Consider the following 21058-nt stretch of genomic DNA (forward strand, 5'->3'; position numbering starts at 1 on the left):
ATAAAATCTTTTGTCACTTTGTATAATGAAATATTGTTTCAGTGATCCACTGATCTTACTTTATCAAGCTTTTTAAATCTTTTGACATTTTTGATAACTTCCAAAAATCAAATTCTAAATTAAATTGTTTTAACCTGAACAATCTTAGGACTGTCCCAGAGAATTCCCAGAATTTCTCAAAATAATGTTCTTGGTCTTATAAAAAGACAGAGAGAAGACTAATTAGGCTTATTTGATATTTGTTCACCAAATTTCTATATTTCAGTATCAGAATTTCCAATACGCAAAATTCCACAAGTTTCCGCAATGATCTGAATGTTTATGTTCCCTTCAAAATTCGTATGTAGCAACCTAATGCTCAATGTGATAACATGAAGAGGTGGGGCCTTTGGGATACAATTAAGTCACGAGGGCTGTGCCCACATGAACAGGATCAGTGCCCTTATAAAAGAAGTTAAGGAAGCTGTCTTGCCCTTTCTGCCATGTAAGGATATAGCAACAAGGCACTGCCTTCGAAGCAGACACTGAATCTGCTGGTGCCTTGATCTTGAACTTCCTAAGCTCCAAAACTGACAGCATTAAGTGTCGGCTGTTAATAAACTACCCAGCCATTCTGTACAGCAACTTGGAAGCAGTAAGACAGTTTCCCACCCCACCTTTAATAAGTGACTGATGCTATTCAAGGGTCTTTCTTCTCAGTTTCACTACAGACAGTAAAAAAAAAGACAATGTGTCACCACTTAATTAGCTCTAGGTGTTCCAGAGATATTTGCAGTACTTATATACCTAAGTTAACAAATGGGCATTTACAATCTAAGGGCTCAATGAATAAAAACTGACTTATAATAAATAAGGCTGAGAAGCATTTGCTAGGCAGAAGGTTATGTCATCATAAAGATAAAATGAATCCATGAAAGTTGAGTAAAATAAAAGGAGCTTCTTATACTCTTCCATAATTTTGATAAATTCCACTTCAAAAGTAAAATCTGAAATTAGGTTCATATTTAATTCAACTGATTTTAAATAAAGCTTTTGTCTTTGTACTAACCAAGGTGCAAATGGCCATAAAAATGAAAATAGTATCAGCTAAGAATACATGGAAGGGTACCAAGTGTTTAGCCTGGAGATTAAGGTACCCACATCTGGTATCAGAGTACCTAGCTTCATTTCCCAGCTCCAACTCCTGATTCCAGCCTTCCACTAATGCAGATGCTAGGAGGCAGTGCTGATGGTTCAAGTAATCGGGTTCCTGCCACCCTTGTGGGAAACATGGACTGTAGTCCTAGCTCCTGGCTCCAAGCCCCAGCCTAGCCTAACTAAGCCAGGCATTTTGGGAGTGAATCAGTGGCTGGGAGCTCTCCCTCTCTCTCTGTCTGCCTGTCTCTCCAAGAAATAATTTTTAAAAAATATATGGAAGAATTTATTCATTTCTTCTTTTCTAGAAAGATTATCAATTATACATACTTATACTAATAAGCATGTCAGTAATTAACAATGATATAAATGAAAAGCCATGTCAACTAACAAGTGGCAACTTTCTCTTTCAGATGATGACAAGAGATTCTGTCTCACCTTGGCACCATACTTGGAATAGTTCATTTCTGTCAGTGTTACTGGTCGCAATTTGTCAATATCTCCAAAGGCTACTCCAGGAACATAGAGGGCACAAACAATATGCACCCATCTGTAAGGAGAAAAAATATGATTTTGTCATCAAAACCTTTCATGAAATTTCCAAAAAGCTAACTTATAAAACATGTGTTTTCTCAAATTACTACTGAAGGAGTTCTGTGACAAACATTAAAACTTCAATTTCAAACACATAACTAAAGTATACAGAACACCTACAGAATAACATTGAGTAACAGAAAAATGACTGCAATAATCATCATGTTTCCAATAGTTTCCAAAACAGAGTTAACAACTCTAACTGCCTTTCACTTAAAATTCTGTTGCACTTGGCACTGATCCTTATTCTGAAACATTTGCATAAAAATACTTCTCAAAGACAAAAAACATTCTCATAGTCAGGGAAAAGTATTCACATTATTTTAACCCTTTGAGATTTAAGGATCCTAATTTAAGAAGTATGAAGTTACTCTGCAGTAATTAGGAAAAATTGCACATTTTTTGTTAATGTTTTCTAAAACTGTTGAGTAATCCTCAAGAAAATATTTTGAGAGTTTTGGTGTACAGTTTGATTTTCTTTCTTTCCAGGTTAAAACGGACTCCTGGAGGAAGGTACAGAAAAAAGTTATAGTAATATACGAAAGTCATATTTTAATTCATCTGTTTACTATACAACCTATGCACTACAATTTATATGCTTCATGTATATTTTGCTAGGTCTGAATGATGTTGTAAAACTAAACAAAGAGTGCTCAGTTTCAGTACACTGAAGAAAAAGTGAGAGTTGGTCCTCAGTTCATTTCTAAAAATTTATCTGAACCATTCTGAATTTATTAGGTACCTTTTCTGTTTGCTTATAACAAAATAACAGGTGGGATCAACAACTGAAATTTAAACAGATCATTACCATCTCTGCAACAAAAGGAGGAAAAATGAGATGGTAAATGTCTACTAACCTCATGAACATATTAACAGATTCTGCTTTATCACAGTTTAAGAGGCTATGAATGCTACAGGGCTTTGGTTTTTTATGATGCACTGAGTTTTAAAGGACTGCGAATCATTCTATAGAAACACTAGAGAAAATAGTTAACAAATTATCTTTCATACTGAGAAAAAATATTCAGGGTTTTGAGATTTCCTTGATAGAATGTTTTAATCCAACCTTCCAAATGCATCCTGTGGAGTTCAATATAAAGATACACATCTTCAACAAGCAGCTGCTTTCTCAATTTAATTTGCACAGTTTTTTTTCATACTCCATTGATGTATTAAATGTCAGTGTACTCTGTAGGAGTTTATCTTTGATAAACCCAACATCTGGCTGCTTGCTTCATACTGACCTTCTGAAAATGTTTTAGTACAAGTCATACAAGTACAGATTTAAACTGCCATTTCAGTGTGATTGGCACACAAGATATCATTTCCCCCAACCTCTGTCATGAAAACATCATCAACTTGAGTCCTTAATTAAAATACATATCAAAGTCAGTGAAAATCAGAGTTAAGGCACTTTCAGTACATTTTTAAAAAAAGATTATTTATTTATTTTCATCTACTTCAAAGACAGAGTGACAGAGAAAGAAAGACCCATGGAGTCCTGGAGACAGCAGGCCAGGGATGCAGGACCATCCATATGTGTAGGGGGACAGCAGAGCCAGTGCTGACCTGGGATCACCCTCCCTCCCACCACTACCCTGCAGCTCCTTAGAGCAACTGTCCCTGGGCTTTGTGTATGGTCTGAGATGATTTCTCAATGCTGGCAGAAAATGTGTTTTTGCCTTTTCCTCCTCATTTCCTGTGAAGGATGCACAATGTTCACATGGGAATGCGAAGCTGCCTGATTAAAATTTTGATACATTTTTAACAATGAACATTTAGAGTTGGTGGCCAAGTGAAACCAATTAATGGTGTAAATAATTCTTATTAAAAGTATGTGAGGGCCAGCGCTGTCATGTAATGGGTAAAGGCACCACCTGCAGTGCTGGCATCCCATATGGGGATTATGAAGAATCCATCTTCTGACTCCCCAAACACCCTCAAATGTCAGGGCTACAGCCAGGCCAAAGCCAGGATGACAGAACTCCATCCAGGTGTCCCACGTGGGTGGTAGGAGCCCAAGCAACTGAGCCATCATCTGCTGCCTCCCAGGATGCATTAACAGGAAGCTGAATCACACCAATAATGGAATGAGGATATCCTAATTGATGGCTTAACCCACTGCACTACAACACCTGACCTAATGTTAGTTCTGTTTAGCTAGGCATAACTAGCTTTTATTCATAAGTTTAGTGCTACATATTTTAGAATTTGTAAGTAGGACAAATCAGGAAATTTTTAAAAATCTTTGTTATTTTACAATCCATTTTGCTTGACACTGTGATGACAGATAGACTTCAATTGGGGAAAGAAGCAGATATTAAGCATCACACAAAAACACCAACAAAGAACTGCCATTCCAGCAGTTTTGTAATCTATGAATAGATTTTAAAAATTCATTTAGGCATTGGTGCTGTGATGTAACAGATCAAGCCACTGCCTACAGTGCTAGTCCATATGGGTGCCAGTTCGTGTCCCGGCTGCTCCACTTCCCATGCAGCTCTCTATTATATCTTGGGAAAGCAATAGAAGATGGCCCAAGACCTTGGGCCCTGCACCCGTGTGGGAGACCCAGAGGAAGCTCCTGGCTCCTGACTTCGGATCGGCACAGCTCCGGCTGTTGCAGCCATTTGGGGAGTTAACCAGCGGATGGAAGAGCTCTCTGCCTCTGCCTCTCTGTAATTCTGCCTTTCTTTTTTTTTTTTTTTTTTTTTTTTTTGACAGGCAGAGTGGATAATGAGAGAGAGAGACAGAGAGAAAGGTCTTCCTTTTGCCGTTAGTTCACCCTCCAATGGCCGCCACGGCTGGCACGCTGCGGCCTGCGCACCGTGCTGATCCGATGGCAGGAGCCAGGTACTTCTCCTGGTCTCCCATGGGGTGCAGGGCCCAAGCACTTGGGCCATCCTCCACTGCCTTCCAGGGCCACAGCAGAGAGCTGGCCTGGAAGAGGGGCAACCGGAAAAGAATCCGGAGCCCCGACCGGGACTAGAACCCGGTGTGCCGGCACCGCAAGGTGGTGGATTAGCCTAGTGAGCCGCGGCGCCGGCCTGTAATTCTGCCTTTCAAATAAAATAAATACATTTTTAAAAAAATTCATGTATTTTAATAAAGCGGACTACATAAAAAGGTACTTCCCAAGATTCTTATTTCAGAATGGAAACTAAATTAATCAAAATTGATTCTGAAGAATCTTATCTTTATAGTGCTCTTAGCATAAGACAAATGCACTTCTAGAGTGCTTTTGTCATTCCTTCATTCCCTTATTCCACAATCAATTAATAAATGTCTACTAGACAAAGAGTACCATTTAGGCAGTTTGCGAGTTATAAAGATACATGTGAAGTGCTTTTTTCTTTTTTTTTTCTTTTTTTTAAGATTTATTTTACTTATTTGAAAGTCAGAGTTACACAGAGAGAGGAGAGGCAGAGAGAGGGAGACAGAGACAGAGAGAGAGAGAGAGAGAGAGAGAGAGAGAGAGAGGTCTTCCACCCACTAGTTCACTCCCCAGATGGTCGCAATGGCTGGAGCTGTGCCAATCCAAAGCCAAGAGCCAGGAGCTTCTTCCAGGTCTTCCACATGGGTGCAGGGGCCCACAGACTTGGGCCATCTTCTACTGCTATCCCAGGCCATAACAGAGAGCTGGATCAGAAGAGGAACAGCCAGGACTAGAACCGGCACCCATATGGGGTGCTGGCGCTTCAGGCCAGGGCTTTAACCCACTGCGCCACAGCACCGGCTCCTGAAATGCTTATTTCACAATATCAGACTCACTGTTTTCACTCAAGAAACATCAGCTTCGGGCCGGCGCCGTGGCTCACTAGGCTAATCCTCTGCCTGCGGCACGGGCACACAGGGTTCTAGTCCCAGTTGGGGCACCGGATTCTGTACCGGTTGCTCCTCTTCCAGGCCAGCTCTCTGCTGTGGCCCGGGAGTGCAGTGGAGGATGGTCCAGGTCCTTGGGCCCTGCACCCACATAGGAGACCAGGAGGAAGCACCTGGTTCCTGGCTTCGGATCAGTGCAGTGCACCGACCACAAGGTGCTGGCCGTAGTGGCCACTTGGGGGGTAAACCAACGGAAAAAGTAATACCTTTTTCTCTCTCACTGTCTAACTCTGCCTGTCAAAAAAAAAAAAAAAAAAAAGAAAAGAAAAGAAACATCAGCTATAAGATAAAGAAAACCTAGGTGGCCAGCGCTGTGGCACACTGGGTTAAAGCCCTGTCTGAAGTGCTGGCATCCCATATAGGTGCTGGTTCAAGTACCGACTGCTCCACTTTGGATCCAGCTCCCTGCTAATGTGCCTGGGAAAGCATCAGAAGATGGCCCAAGTCCTTGGGCCCCTGCATCCATGTGGGAGACCCAGAGGAGGCTCCTGGCTCCTGTATTTGGATCAGCTCAGCGCCAGCCGTTGTGGGCATTTGGGGAGTGAATCAGTGGATGGAAGATCTCTCTCTTTCTCTGTCTCTATTTCTCTCTGTAACTCTGTCTTTCAAATAAATAAAAAAGAGAAAGAAAATCTAAAAGTTTCCTTTTAGTGAGAGATTGTTTTTTGCATTTTGCATATTAAGAAATGGGTTCTGAAGGATTAAGTTATTTTCAAATATAACAACACTGGCAAGTCATAAAACTGTGACAAAAAGTTCAATGTCATCTTCTATTGCACTAAAAAATAAGAGCAGCAAACTCATATTTCAATGGGGGGAGGGGACAACCAACAAAGGACATCAAAAGGGTATGACTAAGGTTTCCCATAATCAGATTTATAAGACTATTTAAGACAAGGTAAAATACTCTCCCTAAGAAATGAAATAAAAATTTAGTGACAACTATGTATCAATAGTTTTCTCACATTAATTCACATTAAGCCCATGTGATAAGTCAATCTCAAAATCTATTTTATTCTTTCTACTCATTAGTCCTCCTTTTTCCCTACTTCCCACCTAAAGCCAGAACACTCAAAGGCTTGTCAAACTTTGTTGGCTTTCTACACCTTGAATCAAACTAGTATTAACATTCATCAAAATACATCCATACACATTGCAGACATCACACAAAGTGCTCAAATGGTACATAAGTGAATTTTTGCCAGTCTGCCCCATCATGATAGGGAAGTATCTATGTATGCAATATCTATGTAGTTAAGGAGGTCTCCTTTCTCTTTATTCACAAACAACTTTACAATTTGCCTTGTGAATTATGAAAACATAAAGAAACATAAAAGTTTAAGAGTTTTTTCAGAACTTTTAAATTATCAATAAGAAAAGAAGTAAAACAAAAAAAGTCCGGTTTTTCCAAAGCTGCCTTACTTTACCAAAATATATTTCAACTCTCAGGAATCAGTTATCACAAAGAATTCACGGAGCATGTTGGTAATAAGAAAGCACAGGCAGTAGCAACAGCTATAGTAGAGAAGGAGATATTTGTTGACCACTTTTTTCCAGTTAGCAACTTACTGCATTTTGGTGCCAAATACATATTTCAATACCTGCTCTGCAATAATGGACAGAATTCCTTCACCATTTCTCCTTCATGGAGAGCATGGTTCTAGGCTGAGAGTTTGGGAGCATGCAGGATGAAGGATCTTCTCAATGGGAATACAGAGAACATGTAACTGTGCTTGGCCCCAGCAACATGCACAGTCCCCTGGCTACCCTGCTGTCCTAGCCATTCTGTAGACCACTTTCCCTCGCCTTCTCCACATAGGCACCACATACTCTAGCCTTGTAACCAGTGCTCCAGCTTCCTCTACAAACTATGCCTGCCCACCTTCTGGCCAAGAGCTGGAGACCCAGACTGGCCAAAGCAAGCTGCCACCTGCAAGGCTGTAATTAGTTCTTTCAACAAAGTCTGAACCCCAGGCTCACAGAAGAGGTCATCTTACAAATTTTGTCATTGCTTGGAAATAATTCCCAAAGTTCCAGGGTACCCTTTATACTTTATATTTTTAGAGTTACTCTTTTATCATAGCTTAGTAATTCATTATGTTAAAATTCTACCTTTTTAAAATCGCTTTATGGTTTAAGTCTCCTGATACACTCTTGAAGTCAGATCTGAGTTCAAATCTGACCAGTTTATATTCTTAAGCTAGTAAAGTACTTAAGTGATCTGAGCCTAAAGGACTATACCCACAAAATGGAAAACTACCACTTGATACATTACAGAGTCATTATTAAGATTTAATGGGAGCCGACGCCGCGGCTCAACAGGCTAATCCTCCACCTGCAGTGCCGGCACACTGGGTTCTAGTCCCAGTTGGGGCGTGGTGCGCTGGCCGCAGCGCGCCGGCCGCAGCGGCCATTGGAGGGTGAACCAACGGCAAAGGACAACCTTTCTCTCTGTCTCTCTCTCTGTCCACTCTGCCTGTCCAAAAAAAAAAAAAAAAAAAAAAAAAAAAAAAAAGATTTAATGGGATGGGGGCTGGCGCTGTGGCACAGCAAGTTGTTGCCCTAACCTGAAGCACTAGTATCGCATATTGGCCCTGGTTTGAGACCCAGCTGCTCCACTTCAGATCCAGCTCTCTGTTGTGGCCTGGGAAAGCAGTAGAAGATGCCCCAAGTCCTTGGGCCTCGGAACCTACATGGGAGACCCGGAAGAAGCTCCTGGCTCCTGGCTTTGGATTGGCACAGCTCCAGCCGCTGAGGCCAACTGGGGAGTGAATTAGCAAATGGAAGACCTCTCTTTCTCTCTCTGCCTCTCCTCTCTCTGTGTAACTCTGAATTTCAAATAAATAAATAAATCTTTAAAAAAAAAGATTTAATAGGATTAAAGGTATAAAGGCAAATGCAGATATTTAATAAACAGCTTTTCCTCCTTCCCTACCCTATTTGCAGCCTTGTTGCCATTTACTCTATGCCAAGAAGATAGAAAGAACCAATAAAAAAAAGTGTGTATGTCAGAACATCTTAAATAGAAGAAAAGAACGGTCAAGAGCAGACATGCTCTAAGGCACATGCCCAACATAATTATGACATCAACCTTCCAGCATCTGTCTCCTTGAAAATCCCATCCTGATTAGGACATAGTTCACAGCTAGGAGAAACACCACATTTACAGGCATCACAAAACCAAGGTTCAGTGGAGTTCTCAGAAGCTGAACTCATAATGGAGTCACTCTCTCCATCAACTCCATAACAACCTAAAAAAGAAAAAAAAGTATGATTAAACATGACTATTTTTTTAATTCATACTTATAAAATCAGAAAAGAAAAAGGAGAGAAAAGGGAGATACAAAAGTGATATTAAAACAAAGAAGTGATACTGCCATATAAAAATATCTTTCACCTAGTAGAGTATACAGAATGAAATGATATTTCAAGACAGTTTTAGACCAAGAGGAAAGGCACTAAATGAATGAAAAAGTTTATAATTTCCTAAAAATTACAATTTGAAAAAAATATTAAAATATGATTTATCAATAAAAAGAAATTAGAATAATACAGTATTGATCAATAAATATTTATTGAGCTCTTTAGAACCAGGTACCAGAATACATATAAATACCAAGTTAATGCAAAGCAAATATACAAACAAAAAAAGCAAAGCATTTCATCTAATTTTGAAGATTGACAGTTATAATACAGACTCATATAACTATAAAAGCAAAGTATGCCTTGGGCCAGCACTGTAGCACAGTGGGTTAAAAGCCCTAGACAACAGGGCCAGCATCCCATATGGGTGCCGGTTCAAGTCCTGGCTGCTTTGCTTCTGATCCAGCTCTCTGCTAGTGCATCTGGGAAAGCAGCAGAAGTCCTTGGGTCTCTACACCCACGTGGGAGACCCAGAAGAAGCTCCTCGCTCCTGGCTTCAGATCTGCTCAGCTCTAGCCTTTGCAGCCACTTGGGGAGTGAACCAGTGGGTGGAAGACCTATCTCTCTCTGTCTCTTTCTCTGTTTCTACCTCTCTCTCTTTCAAATAAATAAAATAAATCTCTAAAGTTTTTTTTTTTTTTTTGACAGGCAGAGTGGACAGTGAGAGAGAGAGAGAGACAGAGAGAAAGGTCTTCCTTTGCCGTTGGTTCACCCTCCAATGGCCGCCGCGGCCGGCACGCTGCGGCCAGCACACTGCGCTGATCCAATGGCAGGAGCCAGGTACTTCTCCTGGTCTCCCATGGGGTGCAGGGCCCAAGCACTTGGGCCATCCTCCACTGCACTCCCGGGCCACAGCAGAGAGCTGGCCTGGAAGAGGGGCAACCGGGACAGAATCCGGCGCCCCGACCAGGACTAGAACCCGGTGTGCCGGCGCTGCAAGGTGGAGGATTAGCCTAGTGAGCCGGGGCACCGGCTCTAAAGTATTCTTAAAAAGAAAACAATACAGAAACACACATGCACACATAAATTAAAGCTGCAGAAGAATATGAAAAGTTCAGGACAGAGTGAGACAAGCTGAGTTCCACTCAAAACTGAGGCATTTAATCTCTTCTTAAATGTATAATTCCTGTTTTCCGTGAGAATTTTTCTAAAACTAAAATTGATGAAAACAAGAGGTAATTCTCTTTTTCCTCTTCTTATTCACAAGGTTTGATATTTTGAGATGAGTCAGTTAAATTATTGAGGTGGAATATGTGATAAAAATCTTCAAAGGTCTCAGGAACATACCCAATAAATAAGATAATTCAATATAGTTCTTCACATTTCAGAGCAGGACGTGATATACCCCAAATCAATTCCCTTCCAATTGTCAAAAGCAAAAAGTTGCCATAACTCACATATACATTTTAGGAATTCCAAATTCCATGTAAAGTTATTATTTGGTCTCCCAAATCTGCCTAAAATTCTTACAAATAAAAAAAAACATTTTCCTTAATCGTGAGCTTAATAGATTTCAAAGACATTAAGAGAATCAAAAATTCAGGCAAGAATTTACTATGCACTCCTCTGTAAGATCCAAGTTATCATCAAATTCTTGAAGTTCTATTTTGTCTAAAAACTTGGTATTAATGAGGCTCTCAATGCCAGTCCAACAAAACTCACTAGGTGATGCCACATCTATCATCACGATTAACTCCTGCTCAGCATTAACGTATCAAAAAGTCAGTATTAGCACCAATAAGTCATTAACAAATATGGACGCCAATAAGCAGTAATTGGGAAGTTCTAAGAGAAATTCTTCCAGACTATAAGAAGAACCTTTCTAAACTACTGAAGGCTTACAACACAGAGTATGTCTCCAGCAACTAAAAGAGCCATGAATCCTAACCATTTCCTTTCCCCCAGATGGTGTTAGACACACACCAACTTCAAATTATCCAGTTTTCCTTCTAAAAAGAATGATACTGCCCTTTTGTCAAAACATCTTTCAGAGAAATAATTTAATTTATATGTCATAATGAAACAGACTGCAACTTAATTCTATCCCTGATGCACACCCTCATCACCTTTACGTTGGGGCATTTCTCGGATCTAAAACTTAACATATCCTCTCAACAAAGGTCACTTGTAAAGAAAACCAAATATGAACCATTCCAGATACTTCTGACTAGATTTATTCCAAGAGGAAATTCTTAGTGCCTAATTCTAAGGGGCATCCAAAGTGATCCTTAATAAACTTAGGACATTTAAAAAGCCACTAAGAGAAATATTATCAGTGATGATCATCTCTCAAAAAGTTTTACCATGGCCGGCACCGCAGCATAGTGGGTGACGCCACTGCCTACAGTGCTGGCATCCAATATGGGTGCCAGTTTGAGTTCTGGATGCTCCACTTCCAATCCAACTCTCTGCTATGGCCTGGGAAAGCAGTAGAAGATGGCCCAAATCCTTGGGTCCCAGAACCCATATGGGAGACCTAGAAGAAGCTCCTGGCTCCTGGCTTTGGATCGGCCCAGCTCCAACAATTGTAGCCACTGGAGAGGGAACCAGCAGATGGAAGACCTCTCTTTCTCTCTCTCTCTCTATTTGCCTCGAACCCTCTGTAACTTGGCCTTTCAAATAAATAAATAAATCTTTTAAAAAAAATTAGCACATGGGAAATTTAATTGCAACCCACATTAGATCATGTGATTATCAGATTTTATACTAAACAGACAACAGGAACCTGAATTGGAGAATAAATTTTCTTTTTTAAGATTTATTTATTTATTTGAAAGACAGAGTTACAGAGAGGCAAAGGTAGAGAGAGAGGTCTTCCATTTGACTGTTCACTCCCCAGATGGCCACAACGGTTGAACCTGTGCCGACTAGAAGCCAGGAGCCAGAAACCTCCTCTGGGTCTCCCACGAAGGTGCAGGGGCCCAAGGACTTGGGCCATCTTCTACTGCTTTCCCAGGCCATAGCAGAGAGCTGATCAGAAGTAGAGCAGCAGGGACTCAAACTGGCACCCACGTGGGATGCCAGCATCGTAGGCGGTGGCTTCACCCACTATGCCACAGCACTGGCTCCTGGAGAATAAATTTTAATAACCACCCAAAAAAACTAAAATTAAAATAAATTACAATATAAGTAAATACTGAGCCAAATAAATAACCTAAGAAAATAATCATATACAGCTAATAAATAATTTTAAATTATGAACATTAATTCAATTAGATGTCTTTGTAGGTCAATAGTTATATATATTTTAATCACATGATATTATTCTTCAACATAGATCATATTTAACATAAACTAATAGGCAGAAAACTAAATTGTGATTTATACAAAATGCCTCAAGCAAATCCTTAAGTATTATTTTCCTTTTGCTACTCAAAGGTTTTATAATAGTAAACTTTGATCCAAATTAAGTTATCAAAAGGAATGCCAAAGATTTTAAAATAACTAGATTATAGTATGAAAGATAAGCAAAGGAACCAAAAACTCATTAATTTCCCTAATGCCATTAAATTGTAGTTGTCAATCTTTGTTCTATTCAGATATATATTTTTTAATGTGAAATCATAAAGTTAAAAGAAAAGTGGCCACAGCTGTGGCACAGCAGGTTAAACTGCCATCTGCAGTGTCGACATCCCATATGCACACCAGCTCAAGTTCTGGCTACTCCACTTCCAATCCAGCTCTCTGCTAAAGCACCTGGGAAGGCACTGGAAGATGGCCCAAGTCCTGAGTGCCTGTTCCCACATGGGAGACCTGGAGAAAGCTCCTGGCTCCTGGCTTCAGATCAGCCCAGCTACAGCTATTGCAGCCATTTGGGGAGTGAAGCAACAAATGGAAAGAGCTCTCTCTCTCTGTCTCTGCCTCTCTCTTTTTCTCTGTAGTTCTGCCTTTCAAATAAGTAAATAAATCTTAAAGAAATACATTTTCCTTCTTAAGAGTTATTATTATTACCAATAAACACTCTTACTGTAAACAGGCAAAATGTCATACTTAGTCATAGTGGTGGGTGTTTGGTACAGCAGCTGGGGCACTGCTTAGGATGCCCACATCCCATGTCAAAATGCCTGGGTTCAAGTCTCAGCCCCACTTCCAGTTACAGCTTCTTGTTAATGCACACCCTGCGAGGCAGAAGCTGATACCTAAAGTCCTTGGGTGCCTGCTTTTGTTGGAGACCTGGACTCCATTCTGGGCTTCTGGCTCTGGCCTAGTCCAGTCCCTTGCTGTGTTGGCATGTGGAGAGTGGACCATAGAGGGAAGACCTCTAGATTTCTGTCTGTCTTTCTCTGTCTCTCTTTCTCTCTCTGCCTTTCAAATAAATAAAATACATTTTTAAAGAAAAAAATCATAAAAGAAACATAATCTATTTTCTTATGGGCTATTCAGCACCACAGAGGGAAAAATCTATTTTCTTTCCAAATCTTTCTTTGACACAAATCTTTCTAAACTTGATAAAATCTAAATTCACACAAAGCAGGTAATTACCCAAATAAAGCCCCCATGAGGCTATCCAACTTATTAACTTCATTCAGCAAAATCAAAAGGTAATTTTTAGAATAAAACAAAATTTCTATCCTTCTTTTAAAGAATATACCACACACATGGCATACATTTGCATAAGTTTTAATCCAAACAACCTTAGGAACAATTTTTCAGCTCCATCTGTAGAAATGCCTCCTTTGTAACTTAGAAGAATGGTACTGTGTAAGCTCAAGGGAGAACCAGCAAGTGGGTGAGTGCTGCTTCCTTAGCTTCGCTAGCCCTGGAAAGTGATTCCCATGGTGTCATTATCTTTAGAGTCTTTACCTGTAACTTTCACTTGCCTCTTCTCTCACCTTTCTCTGCCATATTTATTGGGTTTATTCAGCTCTATCCATTTTAACTAATGACAAAAAACATTTTTAACATATTTATCTCTCTGGGAACCACCAACTCCCAGAGAGATTTTTTTTTCAAGTGGAGATTTTATTGAAAATGAAGAAATGGTTCTTGAAAATGCTGATAAATACAGCAAACGGTTACACTGCACTCTTCCTTCAAGTTAGCCAGCTTTTCCAAGTACAGGGCAATATACAGTACTTAATGCTGGCAGACTTTCACAGTAATTTAGTGTTAAAAGATTATTAGTACATAGATTATAAAAAGATTTTTGGTGTGCAATGCTTAGTTCTGGGGTTGCACCTTTACTGAGTATGAACAAGGGCTCCTGCTCCCTGACCATAACCAAATCTCTTGGGCCCAAAGTTCTCTGCATAATATCCTTTACACTAGATTTCACTTTTCTTCTCAGTCAGACTTGTTCATTCAAGACTCTTTCCACGATTTGTTTATTGGAAACAGTTTTTGTGCCAGGGCATTATCCTGGCATCCTATATCAGAACGCCAGTTTGATTCCTGGCTGCCCTAATTCAGATATGTTTACTGACAAATGAACTTTAGAATTTTTACATTATAGTGATTACTTACATTAAGTCTCTGAAAAATAGTTTAATACCTCCCCCTAAATTAAAATAGACCACTTAAAATCTCTCTATGGCCACGTAATTAAGATCAACTTGAGCAACATAAACAATGTATACAAATCATACATAAGGAAAAACACATAAAATGTATTTACAATTGTTTTGAATTTTTGAAATATATACAGTCAAATCAGAGGAAATATACCCCATTCTGCTTTCCATAAGTTCCAAGAGACTTGCAATCTTTTACCTTCTGGCTCTGTAACTTTAAATAAACAATCTCTAAGATTAGGTACCTCAATGCAATGCATGCCTAATATTATCCTGATTATCTCTCAGTAGAAAGATCAATCAACAGGGACATATTAATTGGCATTTTAAAGTTTTAGAAACTAATAAAAATTTTAAAACTTCAAATATTTACTGTATTCTACATCACTAGACCTTTGACTACAAACTGACCAAAAAAAATTAATGTGTAATATTTATTAGAAAAGTATTTACAATTTGATACCAGCACCACACCAGCAGAATGATACCTGTCACAAATATATCCTAAAGTGTAAAAGATCCAAATTGTCCATTGACTTATTTATAATGTCAAAATGATACAACTTGAACATATTCAGATAGTCATAAAAATATATTTTTGCATTTACTAAAAAACAAAAGTGAAAAAATCTGAATAAGAATTCTTAGGGCTAGGCCAACAGACTTCAAAATAAGCAGACAGGAGGAAAAAAACTTAAGTAGACCTGATCTCATTTTAATCACAGCAACTCAATTTGAGGGCAAATGCTGGTAAGTATACTACCTAACATCCTATAATCCACTATGACACAGCTGACATTTTTCTTGGGACACAATGCAATCAGTGTATGAGGCTAAGTAACATCACCATCAGTGGTACCCTACTGTTACAAATCAGTTACAAGATCTTGCTATAAAGGTGTTTATATCACTAAGTGGCAGACTGCAGACTTTGGATTTCAGAGAACAAGAGATTTATCTACACTAAGGTGAAGTACTTTAAAAAAATTATATATACATATACAATTATATATTTAATAAGCAATAATTGGGGTATGATCTTTTAGCAAAATCTCAATTACAAAACATTTCATTCTGACTACTAGAGTACCTGATTCCAGATTCCTGACAATGCAAACCATGGGAGGCAGAAGTAATGGATCAAATAGTTGGGTTCCTGCCATCCTCATGGGAGACTAGATTTGAGATCCTGGCTCTTGGTTTTGGCCTGGCTTAGACCCAGCTGTTGAAGGTATATAAGGTGTGAACAAGCTGATGGGAACACTTGTGTTTGTTCCCTCTAACTACAATAAAAAAGAGATTCCAATATCATATTTGATATATTTACTGACAAATGAACTTTAAAAATTTTACATTATAGTAATTACTTAAATTTAGTCTATGAAAAATAGTTAAAATCTCCCCCTAAATCAAAACAGACCACTTAAAATCTCCAAAACTAGGACTCTCTCAGCCTGTTAGTTCTCAATCTACTAAAAAAGTAAAAGAGAAATGGAATTATAAAATAATCTTTATAATAATTATATAATAAAATAATAATTATAAAATAACATACTACAGAAACTCCAAAAATAGCAAGAGAAATGGCAATTTTTTGTACTACAGGATTAAGTAGTAGCATAATTTAAAAAAATCAAAATTTTTTGACTTTAATTTATAATTTGCATCTTTACTTCAGACATACAGGAAGTTCACAGAATTCAAAATACAAGTTGAGTATCCTTTATCTGAAATGGTTGAGAACAGAAGTGTTTAAGATCTCATTTTTCAGATTTTGGATTATTTGTTTATTTGGAATTGAATGGAATGAAATACATAAGAAAATTATTATAAAACTTTATAGAAAATTTGGTTTTGACAGCTTGATTATCTCATTTGTCTTATTTGACTCAGAATGACTTTTTATTGCTATCAAAAATCAAGTGTACCTTAGAAAGTTATAAACTTTTAACAGCTCTAAACATGTCAACTAGGTGAATGAAGTGCCCTTCCAAAAATCTAGGCTTTTAAATTTTTTAAAAGCACATAAAAATTGGACATATATATGGATATATATATATATACACCATGTGATGTTCTGATATATTTACACATTGTATAATGTCCACACAGAGTATAAGTGTCTGTGGCGAAAACATTTAAAATCCTATTTTCTAGTTTTTGTTTCTTTTGTTTTGTTTGATTTGTTTTTTGACATGCAGAGTGGACAGTGAGAGAGACAGACAGAGAGAAAAGTCTTCCTTTTCCGTTGGTTCCCCCCGCAACGGCCACTGTGGCTAGTGCGCTGCGGCCAGCGCACCGTGCTGATCCGAAGCCAGGAGCTCCTGGTCTCCCATGCGGGTGCAGGGCCCAAGGACTTGGGCCATCCTCCACTGCACTCCCGGGCCACAGCAGAGAGCTGGACTGGAAGAGGAGCAACTGGGACAGAATCCGGCGCCCCAACCGGGACTAGAACCCAGTGTGCCGGTGCCGCAGGAGGAGGATTAGCTTATTGAGCCGTGGCGCCGGCCTAGTTTTTTGTTTCTTAACAGAGAAATATATAATACATTATCTATAGTCACCCTACTATACCTTAGAATCCCAGAACTTTTTATTCCTAACTAATTCAGCATCTATTAATTAATGTTTCTTCATTCCTAACTCTTCATTCTCCAGCTTCTAGTAACCAACATTATACTGTTTACTTCTTTTTTTTAATATTTATCCACTTATTTATCTGAAAGCCAGAACAACAGTATCTAGATGGACAGATAGATAGATGACATATTAGACAGACAGACAAGCCAGCCTTCCATTTGTGGGTTCACGTCTCAAATGGCTGCAACAGACAGGTGTAGGCTTTCCAACGTCAGGAACTACATCCTAGTCTTCCACATGGGAGGCAGGGTTACCCAAGTACTTGGGCCATCACTTTCTAGTCTCATCAGCAGGAAGCTGGATTGAAAGCAGAGTAGCTGGTACTGAATAGGTGATTATAAGCATCACAACCAGAAGCTTAACTTGCTGTACCATGACACCCACCACAACCAACATTATTCTATGCTGGGCCTATTACAATGAACTTAATGACTCCAGTTTCAAATATGTTACTGCAAATGACAAAATTTCACCATTTTTATGGCTGAGCAGTATATGACTGTATATATGTGCTACATTTTCGCTGTCCAACCATTGATGGACATTTAAGTTGTTTCCATTTCTTGACTATTGTGAATAGCACTGCAACAACCATGGGAGTACAGATATCTCTACAATAGAACAGTTTCACTTCCTTTCGATATAATAACCAGTAGAAGATTGCAGGATCATATGGTAGTTGTACTTGTAGCTTTTTGAGAAATCTCCCTTCTGTTTCCCACGATAACTATATGAATTACATTCCCACCTAAAGTGTATAAAGACTCCCTCTTCCCCACATCCTACCAGCACCTACTAACTTCTGTTTTTTTTTTTTTTTTTTTTTTTTTTTTTTTTTTTTTTGACAGGCAGAGTGGACAGTGAGAGAGAGAGAGACAGAGAGAAAGGTCTTCCTTTGCCGTTGGTTCACCCTCCAATGGCCGCCGCGGCCGGCGCACCGCGCTGATCCGAAGCCAGGAGCCAGGTGCTTCTCCTGGTCTTCCATGGGGTGCAGGACCCAAGCACTTGGGCCATCCTCCACTGGACTCCCTGGCCACAGCAGAGAGCTGGCCTGGAAGAGGGGCAACCGGGACAGAATCTGGCGCCCCGACCAGGACTAGAACCCGGTATGCTGGCGTCTCAAGGCAGAGGATTAGCCTACTGAGCCGCGGCGATGGCTCTTAACTTCTGTATTTTTGACAATAGCCAATATAGATGTAGTAAGATTACATTGTAATTGTGATTTGCATTTACATGATTAGAAATGTTGAACATTTTTTCCAGTGTCTGTTGGCTATCTAGATATCTTTTGAGAAATGTCTGTTTACAACTACTGCCCTTTTTTTTTAAGATTTTATTTATTGATTTGAGAGGTAGAGTTACAGAAAGGGAGAGGAAGAGACAGAAAGAGAGGTCTTCCTTCCATTGGTTCACTCACCAAATGGCCGCAACAGTAAGAGCTGCGCCAATCTGAAGCCAGGAGCCAGGTGCTTTCTCCTGGTCTCCCATGTGGGTACAGGGGCCCAAGGACTTGGGCCATCTTCTACTGCTTTCCCAGGCCATAGCAGAGAGCTGTATCAGAAGAGGAGCAGCCAGACTAGAACCAGCGCCCATATGATGCAGGTGCCACAGGAAGAGGATTAACCTACTGCGCCACGGCGCTGGCTCTGCTGCCCATTTTTAAATTGGCTATTCTGCTACTAAGTTGTTTGAGTTCCTTATTTATTAACCCCTTGTCAGATATATATCTCGCAAATATTTTCCTTTATTCCACAGCTGTCTTTTCACTCTGTTTCCTGTCCAGTGCAGAAACTCTTTAGTTTGATGACATTCTATTTGTATACATTTACTTTTGTTTCCTGTGCTTGGAGTCTGATTTTTTTTTTTTTTTTGAGAGGTAGAGTTACAGACAGTGAAAGGGAGAAACAGAGAGAAAGGTCTTCTGCCCGTTGGTTCACTCCCCAAAAGCCGCAACGGCTGAGTTGCGCCGATCCGAAGCCAGGAGCCAGTTGCTTTTCCTGGTCTCCCACACGGGTGCAGGGGCCCAAGCACTTGGGCCATCTTCTACTGCTTTCCCAGGCCACAGCAGAAAGCTGGATTGGAAGAGGAGCAGCTGGGACTAGAACCGGCACCCAGATGGGATGCCGACGCCGCAGGTGGAGGATTAACCTACTGCACCATGGTGCCAGCCCCTGGGGTCTGATTTAAAAAATCTTCATCCACGTCAATGTTCCGAGATATTTCCCATTTGTTTCTTCTAACGGCATTAAAGTTTCAGATCACATATTTGGGGGGCCTTTCATCTACTTTGAGTTCATTTTTGTGCATGATGAGAGTTAGGAGTCCAGTTTCACTCTTCTGCATGTGGATATCCAATTTTCCCACCACTTTTTAATGAAAACTGTCCTTTTTTCCAGAGTATGTTCTTGGCATCTTTGCCAAAGACCAATAGGCTTTAGGGACATGGATTTACTTCTATGGTCACAATTTTTTTTACAGTGGCCCAGGGATCCTATTTAATGCCAATATACCCACTGTTTTAATTATTGTTGTCTTCTAATATTTTTAAAGTCAGGCTCAATAATGCCTCCTGCTTTGCTCTTTTTGCTCAAGATTGCTTTGGCTGTTCAGGGTTCTTTATGGTTCCATACAAATGATAGCAATATTTTTCATTGGTATTTTGACAGGCTTTGCACTCAGTTTGTAAATTGCTTTGAGTAGAGTTGAGATTTTAACAACATTGATTCTTCTAATCCATGAATATGGGATATCTTTTCATTTTTTGGTGTTCCTCTTTTGTCTGTTTCTTTGTTTGTTTTAGGATTTATTTGTGGATTTGGAAGGCAGAGTTAGAGAGAGAGAGAGAGGGAAAGACAGAGTTCTTCCATCCACTGATTTTACTCCACAAATGCCTGCAATAGCCAGAGCTGGGCCAGTCTGAAGCCAGAAGCCAGGAGCTTCTTCTGGGTCTTACACATGGCTACAGGAGCCCAAGCATATTGGTCATCCTTCACTGCTTTCCCAGGCACATTAGCAGGGAACTGGGTCTCAAGTAGAGCATCTAGGTCTCAAACGGGTACCCATATGGGATGCCAGCGCCACAGGCAGCTGTCATATCCTCTATGCCACAGTCCAGCTCCTTTGGTGTCCTCTTGAATTTCTTTCATCAATGTCTAGTTTTCATTGTAGAGAAATTTCCCATTCATTAAATGTATTCCTAAGGGTTTTTTTTCCTCATAGGTATAGGATACAGAATTGCTTTCATTAATTCCTTTTCAGATAATTCATTCTTGATGTAAAGCAATACTATTGATTATTGCATGTTGACTTCATACCCTGGAATTCTGCTTTATTTATTAGCTCTAATAGCTTTTTGTTAGAGTCATTTGGGCTTTTCTACATGTAAGATCATGTCCTTTGCAAATAGTGACGATCTGACTTCCTTTCCAGTATCAAAGCCCTGTACTTCTTTTTCTTCCCTATTGCTCTGGTTAGGATTTCCTGTACTATGCTGAATAAAAGCAATGAAAGTAGACATCCTAACCTTGTTGCAAATCTTAGTGGGAAAGCCTTCAGTTTTCCCCCATCTAGAATAATGTTAGCTCTTGGTTTGTTATATATGGCCTTGATTGTTCAGATTTTTTTTTAATCATGGAAGGATGCTGAATTTTACCAACTGTATTTTTTGTATCTAATGTGATGACCATATGATTTTTTTGGTCATCATTGTATTAATGTGGTATATCACATTTATTGATTGGTATATGTTCAACAATTCTTACATCCCTGGTATGAATCCTACCTGATGAAAATAATATTAATATGTGTTGGATACTATTTGCTAATATTTTGCTAAAGATTTTATATCTATGATCATCCAGGATATTAGCCAGTAGTTT

General features: G+C 39.4%; 1 protein-coding gene across 13 annotated transcripts in view; it reads right to left on the minus strand.

Annotated features, from left to right (window-relative positions):
- PHF14 (PHD finger protein 14) overlaps nucleotides 1-21058 on the minus strand; it is a 184190-nt gene that overhangs the window by 138715 nt on the left and 24417 nt on the right. For all 13 annotated transcript variants that reach the window (XR_007922235.2, XR_007922234.2, XM_051852938.2 and 10 more), the window contains exons 5-6: nucleotides 8702-8861; nucleotides 1573-1684 (exon numbers count right to left, since the gene is read on the minus strand). Coding sequence is in view for 11 of the 13 variants with exons in the window: in XM_051852938.2 (XP_051708898.1) it covers nucleotides 1573-1684; nucleotides 8702-8861 (272 nt within the window). In the remaining 2 variants the exon portion in view is untranslated. The remainder of the gene's footprint in view (nucleotides 1-1572; nucleotides 1685-8701; nucleotides 8862-21058) is intronic.

The sequence above is a fragment of the Oryctolagus cuniculus genome, chromosome 16, assembly GCF_964237555.1.
Source record: "Oryctolagus cuniculus chromosome 16, mOryCun1.1, whole genome shotgun sequence".
NCBI classification, from domain to species: domain Eukaryota; kingdom Metazoa; phylum Chordata; class Mammalia; order Lagomorpha; family Leporidae; genus Oryctolagus; species Oryctolagus cuniculus.